General features: G+C 39.1%; 1 protein-coding gene across 1 annotated transcript in view; it reads right to left on the reverse strand.

Moving 5' to 3' along the window:
- Nucleotides 1-14,337, reverse strand: part of CFTR (CF transmembrane conductance regulator) — a 180,504-nt gene that overhangs the window by 117,831 nt on the left and 48,336 nt on the right. The window contains exons 4-6 of the mRNA XM_045288937.1: nt 5,015-5,230; nt 1,747-1,836; nt 578-741 (exon numbers count right to left, since the gene is read on the reverse strand). Of these exons, the coding sequence (XP_045144872.1) occupies nt 578-741; nt 1,747-1,836; nt 5,015-5,230 (470 nt within the window). The remainder of the gene's footprint in view (nt 1-577; nt 742-1,746; nt 1,837-5,014; nt 5,231-14,337) is intronic.

Here is a 14,337-nt window from a genome sequence, read left to right on the forward strand (position 1 = left end):
GAAGTCCGCACACTCGGGTCACCCTCGAGCGATCAGACGCTAGAAGTCTCCCCCGTCAGCAGTGACTAGGATCGCCGCTTCTCTCATCATCAAAAGGAAAAAGTCCGATGACCTAGGACACCTAGGAAGCCGAGTACGAACATTTCCAGGGCTGTGGTCTCTTCAGAAGCACATCTTCCTCCCACAGAGCAACTGGTGAGTTCAAACCACGGACCTTTCGGTGAACAGTGCTTAACCAGCGCCCCACCAGGGAGCCTCCTCATTGACATAAACTCACTGCCATCGGGTCGATGCTGACCCATAGTGAACCTATAGTACAGAGCAGAAGTGCCCCTGTGCGTTTCTGAGACTGTGAAATCTTTAAGGGAGTAAAATGCCTCTTCTTCCTCCTGAGGGGCCTCTGGTGCTTGCAAACGGCTGACCGCATTCAGAGAGGAGCTGTTATGGACACCGTTACAATTATGTTTTGGCGCTACCCAGTAAAGTATGGCTCGGCGCATACAGTTCTGGTTTCACGCTGTGGGCTTTTGGAAAAGCTGGTGGACAATACTTTCCAGCTTGGAGAGTAAGTTGTTACCTGTACTTCATCATCATCCTCCCGAGGCCGGCTTGGAAAAGGGCCAGGACCACCAGGAAGGCAAGTCCGCAGAAGGCCGAGGCCTGGAGCAGCTCCCAGAGCAGCCCCATCAAGAGCGTCACCTGTAAGGGGGCGATCCACACGAAATGGGCCAGTGCCAGTCCCTGGAAAAGAGAACCACAGCGGAAGCCAGTGGTGTGTGAGCCTCCGTCCCACAACGGCAACAAACACATACGAAAGCGCAGCCAGAGCGGAGCGAGTTTTTCCAACAGAGTTTAGACTACGGGAAACAAGGTGCTGGCTAGACTCTAGTTCCGATGGAGGACTCTGGCCTCATTACCCACAGCTGCATCCCAAGTTCACAGTTGTTGCGATGCACGTGGTCACAGAAAATAAATATTAAATAAATCAGCGCCTCAATAAACAGGTGGTTACATTTGTCCTTCTAGATTAACAACTTAGGAAACCCTGTGGTGGTTCTACTTTGTCCAATAATATTGGTATTAGTCAGAGTCCACTCAAAGGCAGTGGATGGCCCTCTCTCAATCTCTCTCTTTCTCCGTAGATTTCGATCACTGTGTGTGTGTGTGTGTGTGTGTGTACCTCCTTGTGGGCGGAGAGACTCTTTCTCTCTCTCTGCTCACTCCATGAGAGACTCTCTACTGACAAGACACATGATTCTATGCTAATGGAAGCGAGAGCCTTGGACCTGGAAGAGCCGCATGGAGATCCACACCAGTGCTGAGATGCTTCCACTGTCGTGGGACCCATAGACAATCCACCCACTGGTCTGTGATCATCTGCATTTGGCGTCATTGCATGTGTTTTGTGAGTCTGAAGAGGACTTTACAGATTGATATTGAACATATGTACTAATATCAGACTTATAGACTTGACCTGGACTGGGTTGGGATATTTCCTCAATATTCAACTGCTCTTGTATATAAGCGTCTTTCTTATACACATGTTTGTCTATGAATTTGTTTCTCTAGTCTACCCAAACTAACACACCGCTCTGCTAGACAATCTGGCTTTTTCCATGTTCAGAAACGGAAGGTAGAGATGTATATAGCTTAAACATCTCCAGCTGTTAATTGATCAAGAAGAGCCCATATGGATTTATGATTAATGAAAGTAATGAGTAAAAGATTAAATTGGTAGATACATACTTCATCAAATTTGTTCAGGTTGTTGGAAAGGAGACTAACAAGTTGTCCAATACTTATTTTATCTAGAACCCGGCTCGAAAGTTTTAAAGTCTAAAAGAAAAAATGGGCAGTTAGAGAGTGTCAACAAGACAAATGTATTTTAAGTAACATTGCAATACAGCCAAGGACTTAGGTTACTATGCATGTATTTTTAAATAAAGGTAATGAAAATTATTCTATGTTATCTTAAGGAATAGCTTCTCAGATTACTAAATATTCTTCGTTAAAGCATGCCTCACGCCTGTTTTATTTTCCAACTTCTAGAAAGTCATAAACATTTTCTCTCCTTTTCAAGAGTAACAATATTGTACGTACATATTTATGTAGTTGACGTTTTTGTTCTTCAAATGAGTGACAGAACAAAAGAAATACGAAATTAAAACTCAGTCGACCTATCAGGTCGACTCTGGTTCATAGTGACTTTATAGGACACAGTAGAACTGTCCCTGTGGGTTTCTGAGAGTGTAACTCATCACAGGAGTAGAAAGCCTCATCTTTCTCCAACAGAGTGGCTGGTGGTTTTGAACTGCTGACCCTGTGATTAGCAGCCCAAAACATACCCCACTAAGCCATTAAGGCTCCTTAAATTAAAACACTTGCCTTAAAGTTTTCCTACAGTCCTATACAAACTCTATTGAATAAAATTATTTTTGTAAAAATATTATGATTAATCGACTCATTAAAAATTTGTGAAAATTTATATTAGTGAAACAAAATCTTTAAGTTTTATAAGGAAAACAATAACTGATTGTACAAAATATAATTAATTGCTAAATCAACATTTTAACCATGATTATGAAAGATCACATTGATAACCTTGGACTATATAATTTAATAAGAATTGATTTGCCACTAGATGACTTTAAATGGAAAGTATCCATTTAATATTTGTTTAAAGTCAATCCCTCCCCTATGTCCTTAGTACAACACTGTGCCTACAGCTTTGGGAATTGTTATTAATATTTATGAAGACATAATTCTTGACTTCAGGTAGCCTAGGACATAAAAAATTACAATATGATATGAGGACCTAGGACCAAAATAATTATATGGATGAAAATAGAAAGGTAAGTCATCTGGTTAGAATATCTGAGAAGATTTCCCTGAAGAGGTAGAATTTGAGAATGGGTCTGGAATAACGAACTGAGTTTAGATATGCAAAAACAAAAGGAGCAAAGCAGTTCATCTCAAAATATTATCCAAGCAATTTGAGGTCAGGGTCAGTGGGGGGAGATCCAAGGAGCTGAATTGAGGTGCTTTAGTAGCATGGGCTCTGGGTGGCTGAGTCTCCACGGGGCTTCATAGAGAGCTGTGTGCACAGCGACCACTCCGCAATTCTATGCTGGTTTCAGTGATCTCCGTGCTGCTGAGAGTCACAGCTCCAGCTCCATTTGGCTACTATGTAGCTTCACTATTTAAAGTGTACCTTGAATCAATCATACTTTTTCAGAATGGGGGGAATTTAAAAGGTGCTCTATTAAAAATCTGTGAATATCATTGGAAGGGTCAGAGACTGCTTATCATGATAATGAAGCTGGTCAGATATGAAGAAGAGTAAGATTGCAGAAGAGCCAAGAAAGCCCCAATGTAGAGAATCAAGCCGTGTCATGTGGAGATGCCCCTGGAATTCTTCGGTAGAGAAGGAAACAAAATAAGTAAGAAAAATACTCAAAGTTCAGAATAAAGGGCAGAAACAATAGTGCCTAACTTTTCCATGAAAAGTTAGTACTTTCTGGGTCTTAAAGTACAGATATTGCTATATTTGTACTGTTACCTATGGATTTATGTACAAACTAACCTGCTCTTTGTTCTCCTCTGCTTCATACTTTCTCTCCCTGTGTTAAAAATCGGCCTTACTACTGTTCAGTATTTTTTTTTTTAACAAAACTCCAAACCAAACACACAGCCATCCCATGCTGACTCATAGTGGGCTGACAGGGCAGAGTAGAACTGCCCCTGTGAGTTTCTCAGACTGTAACTCTTTACAGGAGTAGAAAGCCCCATGTTTCTCCTAAGAAGTGATTTCAGACTGGTTGGCAGCTGAGTTCATAACTGCGATACCACCAGGACTCCTTAATAGGAATAGCAACTTGCATCATGATGGCGTTCGGTGAAGGATCAAGTGAGACAATAAACCTGAGTCACTTGGACATATACTGTCATATTATGAGTGTTATTCTTACAATGTGCACTTTTAAAAATAGTATTCCAAATGAGGTCTAATAGTTTCATACATTTTTTAAATTTCAGGATAGAATGCAAATTTTTGTTTATTCCCTACTCATGTTTTCCTGACTTCTATCTATAAAACTGCAGCCAAGTTGATATGACTCCAATTTCTAAGCAGCCTCCATAAACAGTTAAAAAAATGTAATAAGGCTATCAGGGTTTTACAGCACAATTGACCTTGCATGTACTTTATAGAAGTTCTCTGCGTTATTTGCTAGAGGTGAATTTTAGATTCGCTGTCCTTTTCAACTGTAGATATGAAGTTTTTACATTGGGGGAATTAAAAATAAGCATCAAATATAATCCAAATGATTCTATAAAACACAGCTCTGTACAGTGACTTTAAAAGACCCGAGCAATCACATATAGAACTGAATCAGGTTGGTGGAAGCAGGCACCATTGAAATGGTTTCACATCCATCCTAGTTGTAAGGTAACTAAGTCTTAGGCCGAATTCCCTAACTCAGACTTTGGTCACTTGGGCCTTTTTTGTTTGGACAACATATACAAAATGAGGCGTAGGTGTAGCTGCAATATCTATGCAACGGAATGCCAAAAATCTAACCCCAAATAAGGCACTCGACATTACCACCGTGTCACGGTCCAAGTCAACAGGTGAGAACTCTCATTGCTTGGGTTGTCACGAAGATTTACACATAACCTTTCTGCCACTGAACATAGCATTTTGCTGTAAGATAGGATTTTGTCCTTTACTTTTACGAAGACTCTGAAAGTCATTCCAAAGGGGGATGATGGATATCAAAATATAATAACATAGCATTAAGACAAAAATGAAATCTATAATTTAAGGCATTTATAGGAAGTGCTCAATAATTATTAAAGTGAATTTGTTTATCAAGGAAAATTGGAAATACTAATTAGTCCTTCCAGCATCCGTTACCAAATCCATTTCAGCACTTAGTCTTTCCTTAGACCAGCCTCGTCGCTTTATTCGTGGTATTTAAAACATGTAACATTGAAGACAAGGAAGCATCATTACCTTCTTATAAATCAAACTAAACATAGCTATTCTCATCTGCATTCCAATATGATGGAGGCCAAAAATGGCTGGGTGCAGGAGCAGTGTCCTCACAATGAAGAGAAGGCACAAGCCTGCGGCCAGGTACAAGGCAATGGAGCGTTCTGCCTGGTTATCTGGATCATAGGAAGCTATAATTCTTCCCAGTAGGAGTGGCTGTACTGCTTTGGTCACCTCCTGCGGAAGAGAAGCAAACGGAGAATGTAAATGTAATTTCCCGTTCATGAGATGACCTAGCCATTTCAACATGAGTGGTTTCACCTTTTGTTGTGGTTGTTAGTTGTCTTGAGCTGATGCTCGCTCGTGGCAGCCCCACGTGGGCAGGGTAGCCTTGCTCCATGGGCTTTCAAGTCTGTAACCTTTCAGAAGCAGATGGCTCGTCTTTATAGAGTGGGACTTAAGAACAGGGCTACCCCAAAGGCCATACCATCCATGAACCTTCTGGTGTTGTTTTTAATATCTTGATAACTCGAGGAACACTGGTGGTGTGATGGGCTGGTCACTGGGCTGCTAACCACTAGGTCTTGGTTACCAGTGTGCTCCTGAGGAGAGGTTGTCGGCTCCTGTTAAGTGCTCAGAATTTAAGATTTAATACAGTTCCAGTCTTGGGTCTTGGATTTTATGGTTTACAATTCTTGGATCACACACACTGGTGTGGTTTTGTTTTTTTCTGTGTGCACTTAATTGCCACCTCACTTAAATGACTGCTTGTTTTAACACAAATATTTATGACCCCAGACATATTTCTTTCTGATTTCTTCACCACACTTTTCTACAGTGTCCATGTCTTTAGTGATCTCTTCCAGAGAACAAGTGTAGAACAGAGCCACATCCCAAGAACCAATTGTTCTTAAGTCGAGTTGATGATTAAGTGCAAATCAAAATCCATTCTTTTATCTAGAGTTTATGTCACTGGTTAACTTTGGAGATATCATTATCATTTTATTGGGGAATTTAATAAATAACCCTCATGTGGCATATGGTACGTCCATGGATAGTAACATTAATTCCCTGAGTTATTTTGCTTTGTTTCATTTTTTTAACTAAAAAGCAAATAGCAGCTACAAAACAAAAATTTGGTTTGGGGAATGATTTATTAACTATAACCATCTGCATTGCGCTTAACCATTTATATAAGATCATTGCTTTTGCTTTTCAACTCTAAGAATTAAAGTGATTACAATCCTAGCTCTTGCAGATGCAAAATCAGAGGCTAAATAGACCAAGTGAGTTGATGTTGTTTCAAAGTAGGACTTGCAAAACCACTTCTAGCATTAATGGCATTGTTTCCAGAACGAATGTAGCTTCCCAAAGCATGAGGAGCTAGCAACAAGAAGGGAGTAGCAAGCCCACACTGGTAGCATTGAAAGATAATCACTTCTGCTATTATTATCTTTTGAGCCTGAACAGACTTCAAAGAAGGAGGCTGCCAACTGACTTCAATCTCAGGCAAATCTCCAATGACTCATCAACTCTTCTATGCCTGTGAGTCAGTAAGGAAGGGCCAGAGGTGTGTTTCCCAAAGTCACCTATACGTGTCCTGAACTGACTTCCTACCCATATTTCCCATCCAAGAAGTGGGGGGTCTCAAAAAATTTGTGGAAAAATTCTATTACCTTTCTATTTTCTTTTCCCATGAACTTTCTGAAGCAACACACACACACTACCATTTCTCCTGAAAACGTAAGGATACCTACATGAGAAAATCAAATGCAGGAATCAGAGAGAAGACTGAACACGGGGATGTGAGCCCAGTGGTCTGACTCTGGTCCATTTAAATTGCCTTCAAAAGGGAAACACAAGAGAAGGGAGGGTCTCACGCCAAACCCTAGAGGGCAATGATGCTACGCCTATGGGCGTATTCCAAAGTTATATTTACAAGCTTGGCTAGACTCCCCAGAATGGCTCAACCACACTCTCCTTTATCTCTTAATCTGCTTTCTTCCTTCCCTATCATGTCTTATTATAAACCTCTCTGAGCCTGGTGGCATCATGATTACTCAAGGGGCTTTGAGCCGCGTGGCTGGCCGTTTGAAATCAGCAGCAGCAGCAGCTCCACAGGAGAAAGACTCGCCTTTCGACTGCAAATAGAAGTCTCGGGGACCCACGGCACATCACTGCGAGTCAGCATTGTCTCACTGACATCAAGTTCAAATGCCCAGTGGCACTCGCCTCCTCCTGCCGACGTTTGCATAGATCGGCTTTAGCTCTTCACATCCTGACAAGGCATCCTAGCCTACACATAGCCTAGATGTGCCTGTGCAGTAACAGTGCCGGTTATTGCCAAGCCAGTGTTGGACTCGTGACAGCCCCCTCTGGGTCAGTCTTATTGTGTCCCACCGAGTTTTCAATGGCTGATCCTGGAGGAAGATCACCAGGCATCTCTGGGTGTCTAACTGCAAACTATCAATTCTAGCAGGGGCTCCGTAACCCAGAGATAGCTGTCAGTATTGAGCCCTCATGTTGGGTGGCTGCTGCTTCTGGGCTTTAAAGACAAGACTCTGTTTCAAATTAACTGTGCAGACCAAGGGTCTGACGTAATGAAAGAAGAGTCACCCCTTTAAAAAATGTCCAGACCCATCACAAAAATGGATATAATATTCGCTCATCTCACTATGGCCATATTTTAAATATATTTGAATTATATAAAAGATATACACTAGTGCTGAAAATAAAATGACTTACTTCCTACCCAACTATAACATGTTAATAGCTTCCCTTATATGCTGTTCATCAATAAGTCCATAAAGTGCCACGCAAAAGCTTGTATCACCACATGCATGTTTTGTACTTTTATCACCCATGCAAGCATCCTTAGAATAGATATAAAATATTATTTCTGTGATTTCAAATTTTGCATAAATAGTATCATACCATACTTTTTTCATCTTTATTCTTTCAAAGAAACCTCTGCGTTGTATTATTAACATTCCTCTCACTGATACCCCTGCTGCTTTCTCATGTATTCTAGAACTGTTCAACAATTCTATCAGGAATAAATGAGATTTTTTACCATTGCCCGACTTTGGATATTTTCCACATTTGCTGAATTGTTGATTAGTTTTAAGCTATAACAAATTTATGGTAATATTTGCATTAACCTCACTACGGGACTTGTTCTATATACTGTCATTACTGAATTAATTATCGTCTTGCTCAAACTAAAAGAGGACTTAATTTCTAGCCTTTGGACAGAAATGGCCATTTCACAAGGATGTTGGAAATATTACTGTGGAAGGGCATGGATTCGTGGGGAAAACATGAAGTTTAACTGTGGTAGAAAATGAGTCCAATAATAGAACCACCTGCAAACAGCCACCCACATCAACTTCCCCACGATGTAGAGCTAGTAGCATCCAAGGACACGATCACCACATCAACAACTCCCTCTTCTAGTGTTCACTAATCCGCTTTAAGCAACCTGTTCTCTAGTATTTACAATGGAACCATTTACAGGTATCACCTGATTATTTGTTTGGAGTAAAGGAACAATGGTAACTGATACCATGGTTAATTTATGAAGTACCGTCCTATATAAAAATCTCGCCCCTGTAATAACGGGGAGAAGCAACGTCCTAAATTCTTGAAATATGAATGCCTTCTGTATATAAATGCTTTCATTGCTGGTACTATTGTCAGAGTCCCAGAAACTTTTTGCTTCACCACCACGTGAAATAATACAAGCAAATTGAAGTTTGAATGTAATGAAGAGGAACATGCTTTTATGTAACTGTTTGATCAAATGGCTGTGTTTTATCAGCCACAGTTCAAGAAGGGGCTCACCTGATGAGTGTATCTTCGTAGAAGAGGCCTGAGACCAGTTTTTAAGCCAATGTGGCAATGAATTGAACACTGAATTCAGAGTCATTAAATTTGAGTTCTTATCCCAGCACATAACTTCTGCTAGGTACTGCACTGCTCTGGAAAATTTTCCTCACTAATAAACTGGGGGATGATATGATCTGAGTGTGGGGATCCCCATGTCAGAAGCCAAAGAAATCCTGGCCATTGTGCTGGCCCACATCTAACCAGGATTAAGGATGTTTCTACATGGTCTGAACAGTGTACATTCAGAAGACCATCTGGTCAGGGGAGCCAGGTTAAACAGCTCAGGTGATCACATTCCTAGTGGGAATCACCTTAAGTCTCAATTTAGATCCATTTCCCAGAGAAAAAGTAAGAAGCCCAAAATATACCTCTGTAGACATTCCTCTTATATCTGGTCTCTCCTGGAATCTCATGGGCTACTCTAGCCCAGAGCTTAATGTCACTGAAGATGAGGGTAAATTTTTATCCATACCTAGGACACGGTTAGATTTTCCAGAGCATAGAGAGCCCACTTTTGCTGAACATTCAGAATAAGAAGGAAAGTTAAGGCCAAAATAAAAAAATTTTAAAAACTCAACTCACGAGTTATAATTGCAATAAGTGAATTAATCTCCAGATAACTTTTTAAGAATAATATTACAATGCGAACCCTAAAGCATAGCTGTTTTTAATATAAAGAGAGTGATTAGATGACGAACTTCCAAAGTTATGTTGTTTCCTAATGTTTACAGTCACTTAAATAGAACTTTATTTTCTGGTAACTCGGTTGTACTGTTGCATTGCTGCTGCTAAATCAACATCATCCTGATGGTTTCAAATACACTGTACCTGTGTTGAAGGAGCCTAGAAGGAGCTATGGGTTAAATGTTAGGGTTAATAGATTGGGCTACTAAGTCCAAGGTCACCAGCCTTTCCATGGGAGAAAAAATGAAACTAACTGTTCCTGTAATGATTTCACAGCCTTAGAAACCCCATAAATGACGGCTAGGAGTGGGATTCGACTCAATGGCAGTGGGTATGGATTTTGATTTGGTCTTACATGTCTTTATCCCAGGAATACTGCATCAATTAACATGGAGAAATTAATTAATAGATAATCAAAAGACAGCAGAAAACCTATCACTATCTTAACTACCAAAAGAAAAAAACTTGATAAAACTCATCAGTCTCTGATAAATGTTCCTAATAAATTTGAGCATAAGGATATTTTATTAACTGGGGCAGGAATTTATCCCTCAAAACAGCCATGGGTATCACAATTAATAAAACTCTAACAGCAGTATCTTTAGTGTCTGGAAAATAACAGTAAGAAAATGTTTCTGGAACTCTCTGCTAATAATTAACTCTCTGCTAATGTAAACTAAGCATCAAAACTGTACAAGAGAACTTAAAGTCTTACCATCAGCATAGCATAGGGCTGTCTGGATAAAAATCTAAATGAATTAAGGGTTCAATAAGTGGAAGTTTTAAAATTTTCACTAAGAAAGTAATTGCTATATACCAAGCAGAAATTCATTAAATACAGATTTCACTCATGGAAAAATATAAAAGATATATTATAATAACACAGTTCTATAAAGAGGCATATAACCCCTAAAATATATTTTTTCTAAAAATGAATAAGACATACTTTGAAGGTCTCAAATAAATGTAGACTTATAAACTTTCTAAGAAGAAAAACTTAATATTATATTCTAAAATTATCGTATAGGATTGATGCAGTCCTCATCAAACCCCAAGTGGATTTGTTGGAAGGGGGTTTTCTGCTCCAGGACAGTAAGAAGTGTGACTCAAGGTTTCTTCTTTTAATCATTTTCTTGGGGGCTCTTACAGCTCTTCTCACAATCCATCCATCCATTTTGTTGAACACATTTGTACATATGTTGCCATCATCCTTTTCAAAACATTTTCTTTCTACCTGAGCCCTTGGATCAGCTCCTCATTTGTTTCCTCCCTCCCCAGCCCTCCTTCCCTCATGAACCCCTGATAAATTATAAATTATTTTCATGTTTTACACTAACCGTTGTCTCCTGTCACCCACATTTCTGTTGTTCGCCCCACTGGGAGGGGGGAGGTGGTTATACATCAATCATTGTGATTGGTTACCCCTTTCTCCCCCTACCTTCATGGTATTGCTACTCCCATTGTTGTTCCTGAGGGACTTATCTGTCCTGGATTCTGTGTGTCGAGAGCTCCTATCTGTACCGGTGTACATGCCCTGTTCTAGCCAAATTTGTAAGGTAGAATTGGAGTCAGGATGGGGGGGGTGGGGGAGAAGCATTAAAGAACCAGACCTAGAAGAACGTTATATGTTTCATCAGTGCAATACTGCACTCTGGCTGGCTCATCCCTTCCTTGTGACCCTTCTGTGAGGGGATGTCCAATGGTCTACAGATGGCTTTGGGTCTCCATTCCGCTCACTCCTCTCCTCGCCTCATTTGCATGGATATGATTGTTTGTTCTGGGACTTCTGATGCCTGATACCTGATCCCATCGACACCTCATGCTCACACAGGCAGGTGTGCTTCTTCCATGTGGACTTTGTTGCTTTTCAGCTAGATGGTGTGCCTCAGTTTGTGCATCAATCTCAACACCACACACAAAACTAGCAGAGAGTACACTCTCAGCAAATATTTGTTGACTTAATGAACAAAACTATTCAAAATTTTCATTTGAAAAATAACTAATTAAAAACATGTGAGGAATAAGAATAAAGTGTGAGAAGATTTGCATTACTGGATCGTATATCATATTATAAAGTTAGAACAGTATCTGGCATGACAAAGAAATAGATTGATCTGAAAAGTCCAAGAATGCACAATAACTTAATATATAATAAAATGTGCCATTTCAGCTCAGTGGAGAAAGGGGAGATTATGCAATAAATAATGTTGAGGAAACTAGATACTCATTTTGTAAAATTATATTTCTATTTCATATATACAAAACCATACGTAGCAAGCACACTAGATTTTTAAGTATAAAATGTGAAATAATAAAAAAACATAAAATATTTGCCAGGGCCAGGTTTATAAATATATGCTGCAAAAACACAAAGAAAAAGATTAATAGAATTTACAGGAAAAATTTTTAAATAAAAACTTCTCATTATTAGAAAATAAACAAAAACAAGACAGAGCAAAATGCAAAAGCAAGTGGTGGACTGGAGGAAACATAGTCTCGTGTATCAGTTGAAGGAGAAGACAAACACACCAAAAGACCACAGGAAAAGAATATGAAAAGGGAGTTCACAAAAACACACAGTTTACATGTGTATGTTTGTATGGGTACAGATAGATGAAGAGGTTGATAGATGGACAGACAAGACAGATAGATGCATGACTGTTATATAAAACTGCTTAAATGTACTAGGAACCGAGAGTAATGTTAATAAAAACAATGTGCCTCATCCACTTAGTAATTTGGAAGCACTTTAAAAGTGGTGAGGACTGATTCAGACCTTAGCACCAAGACAGTAGGTAAATTCCTACATTTTTCCTGGAAAATATAAGATTAAATTTGTAAATGGTTGTGCACTGATGAATGTTTACAACAGTGAAAAATTGCTACGAAAAACTCAATCTAAATATGGAAGAATGACGAACTAATTAAATACATTATGGCACAGCCATAAGTTTGATAACTTCTTAAAATACTTAAGTAGGAACATCCAATGACATGAAAAGGTAGTCCCAATACTCAAAAACAGCAGAAGTAACAGAATCATAACATACTACATAATGACCTCCTCCCCCTTCTATTAAATATATAATCCCATGGCCTGGGGAATTGATTAACATCAAGTCACCAGTGACTAGCTGATGATTTCCATGATCAGAGAATGCACTTCAAAGGCTAACAAAACTTTTGATAGAAAATTTCACATACCATATGGTAATTAGTTAAGAAAACACTCCTACAAAAAAAGTCGGGGAAGATAAACACGCAGGTATACGCCCAGAACTTATCAGCAGATACAAAGAGCACTGGCTAGGCATAAAGGCAAAGGCTTAAGATATCGCTTCTGGCAGAGCAAACATGAGTGTCAAATTTTGTTGATCTTGACACACTAGATTTGGTTTAATACTAACTGTTGGAGGGGAATTTTTTCTATAGCCAGTGTTGGAAATCATTCTTAATTCATATTTAGTACATTGAAGAATTGTTTAACATTTTTATTTTGAAATATTTCTTATATTTTGCCATACTAAGAGTTTTTGTAATGCAGATACACACATATCAGGAACAGAATCTTAACAGGGTTATCATAATATCTTCTGCCTTTGAATCGTGTTCTCAGATTTTATGCCTAATGTTTGCTTGGGGTATTTACTTTTTCCTATTTATTCTGACTCGTTAAGTATTACTTGGGAAACCGTCACTAGAAATCCAAGTGACAGTCTCCATGTTTCCTTAAAAAGAGTTCTCGGATTTTCTGAGATAGTAGCAAATAATAGGCTTGCTCCAGATATACAATAATACAAGCTGTGATGAAATATTAGTTTTAGTTTCTGGAGTAAAGCTCAGAATCTTTTTTTTGCTGAATAGTTTTAAACCGTTTTATTGGCTCTTGCTATTATTTTTAAACATTAGTGAAATTTTTCCTGTGCCCTGTAGCAATCAAGTGGATGCTGTAAACTTAAGACTTGCTTACATCATGTGCAGACATAGAAGTAAATGCAAATAATGAGTATTTGTACACTTATGTAGAGACTCTAATATTTACAGAAGAGAATTGCTAACATGTATACAGCATGGGCGCCATAGATTGTGATGTGGCTATGTTCCAGAATATCTCTTTTATGTGCTTAACTCATTTAATTCTCCCCAAAATTCTACAGAAATATGCTCTAATGATGTGCATTTTACAATAAAGAAACTGATTAAGATGGTTCAAAAATGCTCGAAGTTACACAAATAGTAAGTGGTAAAACCAAGATTTGAACAAGGCAATCTAACTCACCCTCTTACACAAAACCCAAAATCAGAATAAACACAACCCAGTTCTCTTTTCAGTTGGCCACCAATTCAAACATCAGCATCAACTCAACACTAACCTAGCAATTTAAGTTATAACTTAATATCATTGACAGATAAATACTATTTCGCTAGATCCCATGTAATGAGCCCTATGGTTCAACACTTAAGCACATGGCCATTAACAAGAAGGCTCAAATCCACCCAACTACTCTATGGGAGAAAGACATGGAGATCCGCTCCCAGAAACACTTTTGTTGTTGTTGTTGTTGTTGTTGTTGTTGTTGTTGTTAGGTGCCATTGAGTCGATGCCAATTCCTGATCCTCTGTACAACCGAAGGAAACAGCTCGCGCCCACACCATCTTCACATATGTTGCCAAGTTGGAGCTCATTGTTGCAGCCACTATGCCAGTCTTTCTTATCAAGAATCTTCCTCATTTTTCATGTCCCTCCACTTTACAAGAATAATGTCTTTTTC

Source organism: Echinops telfairi, unplaced genomic scaffold (genome assembly GCF_000313985.2).
Source record: "Echinops telfairi isolate 266 unplaced genomic scaffold, ASM31398v2 ScPeMD7_23;HRSCAF=83, whole genome shotgun sequence".
In the NCBI taxonomy this organism is placed as follows: domain Eukaryota; kingdom Metazoa; phylum Chordata; class Mammalia; order Afrosoricida; family Tenrecidae; genus Echinops; species Echinops telfairi.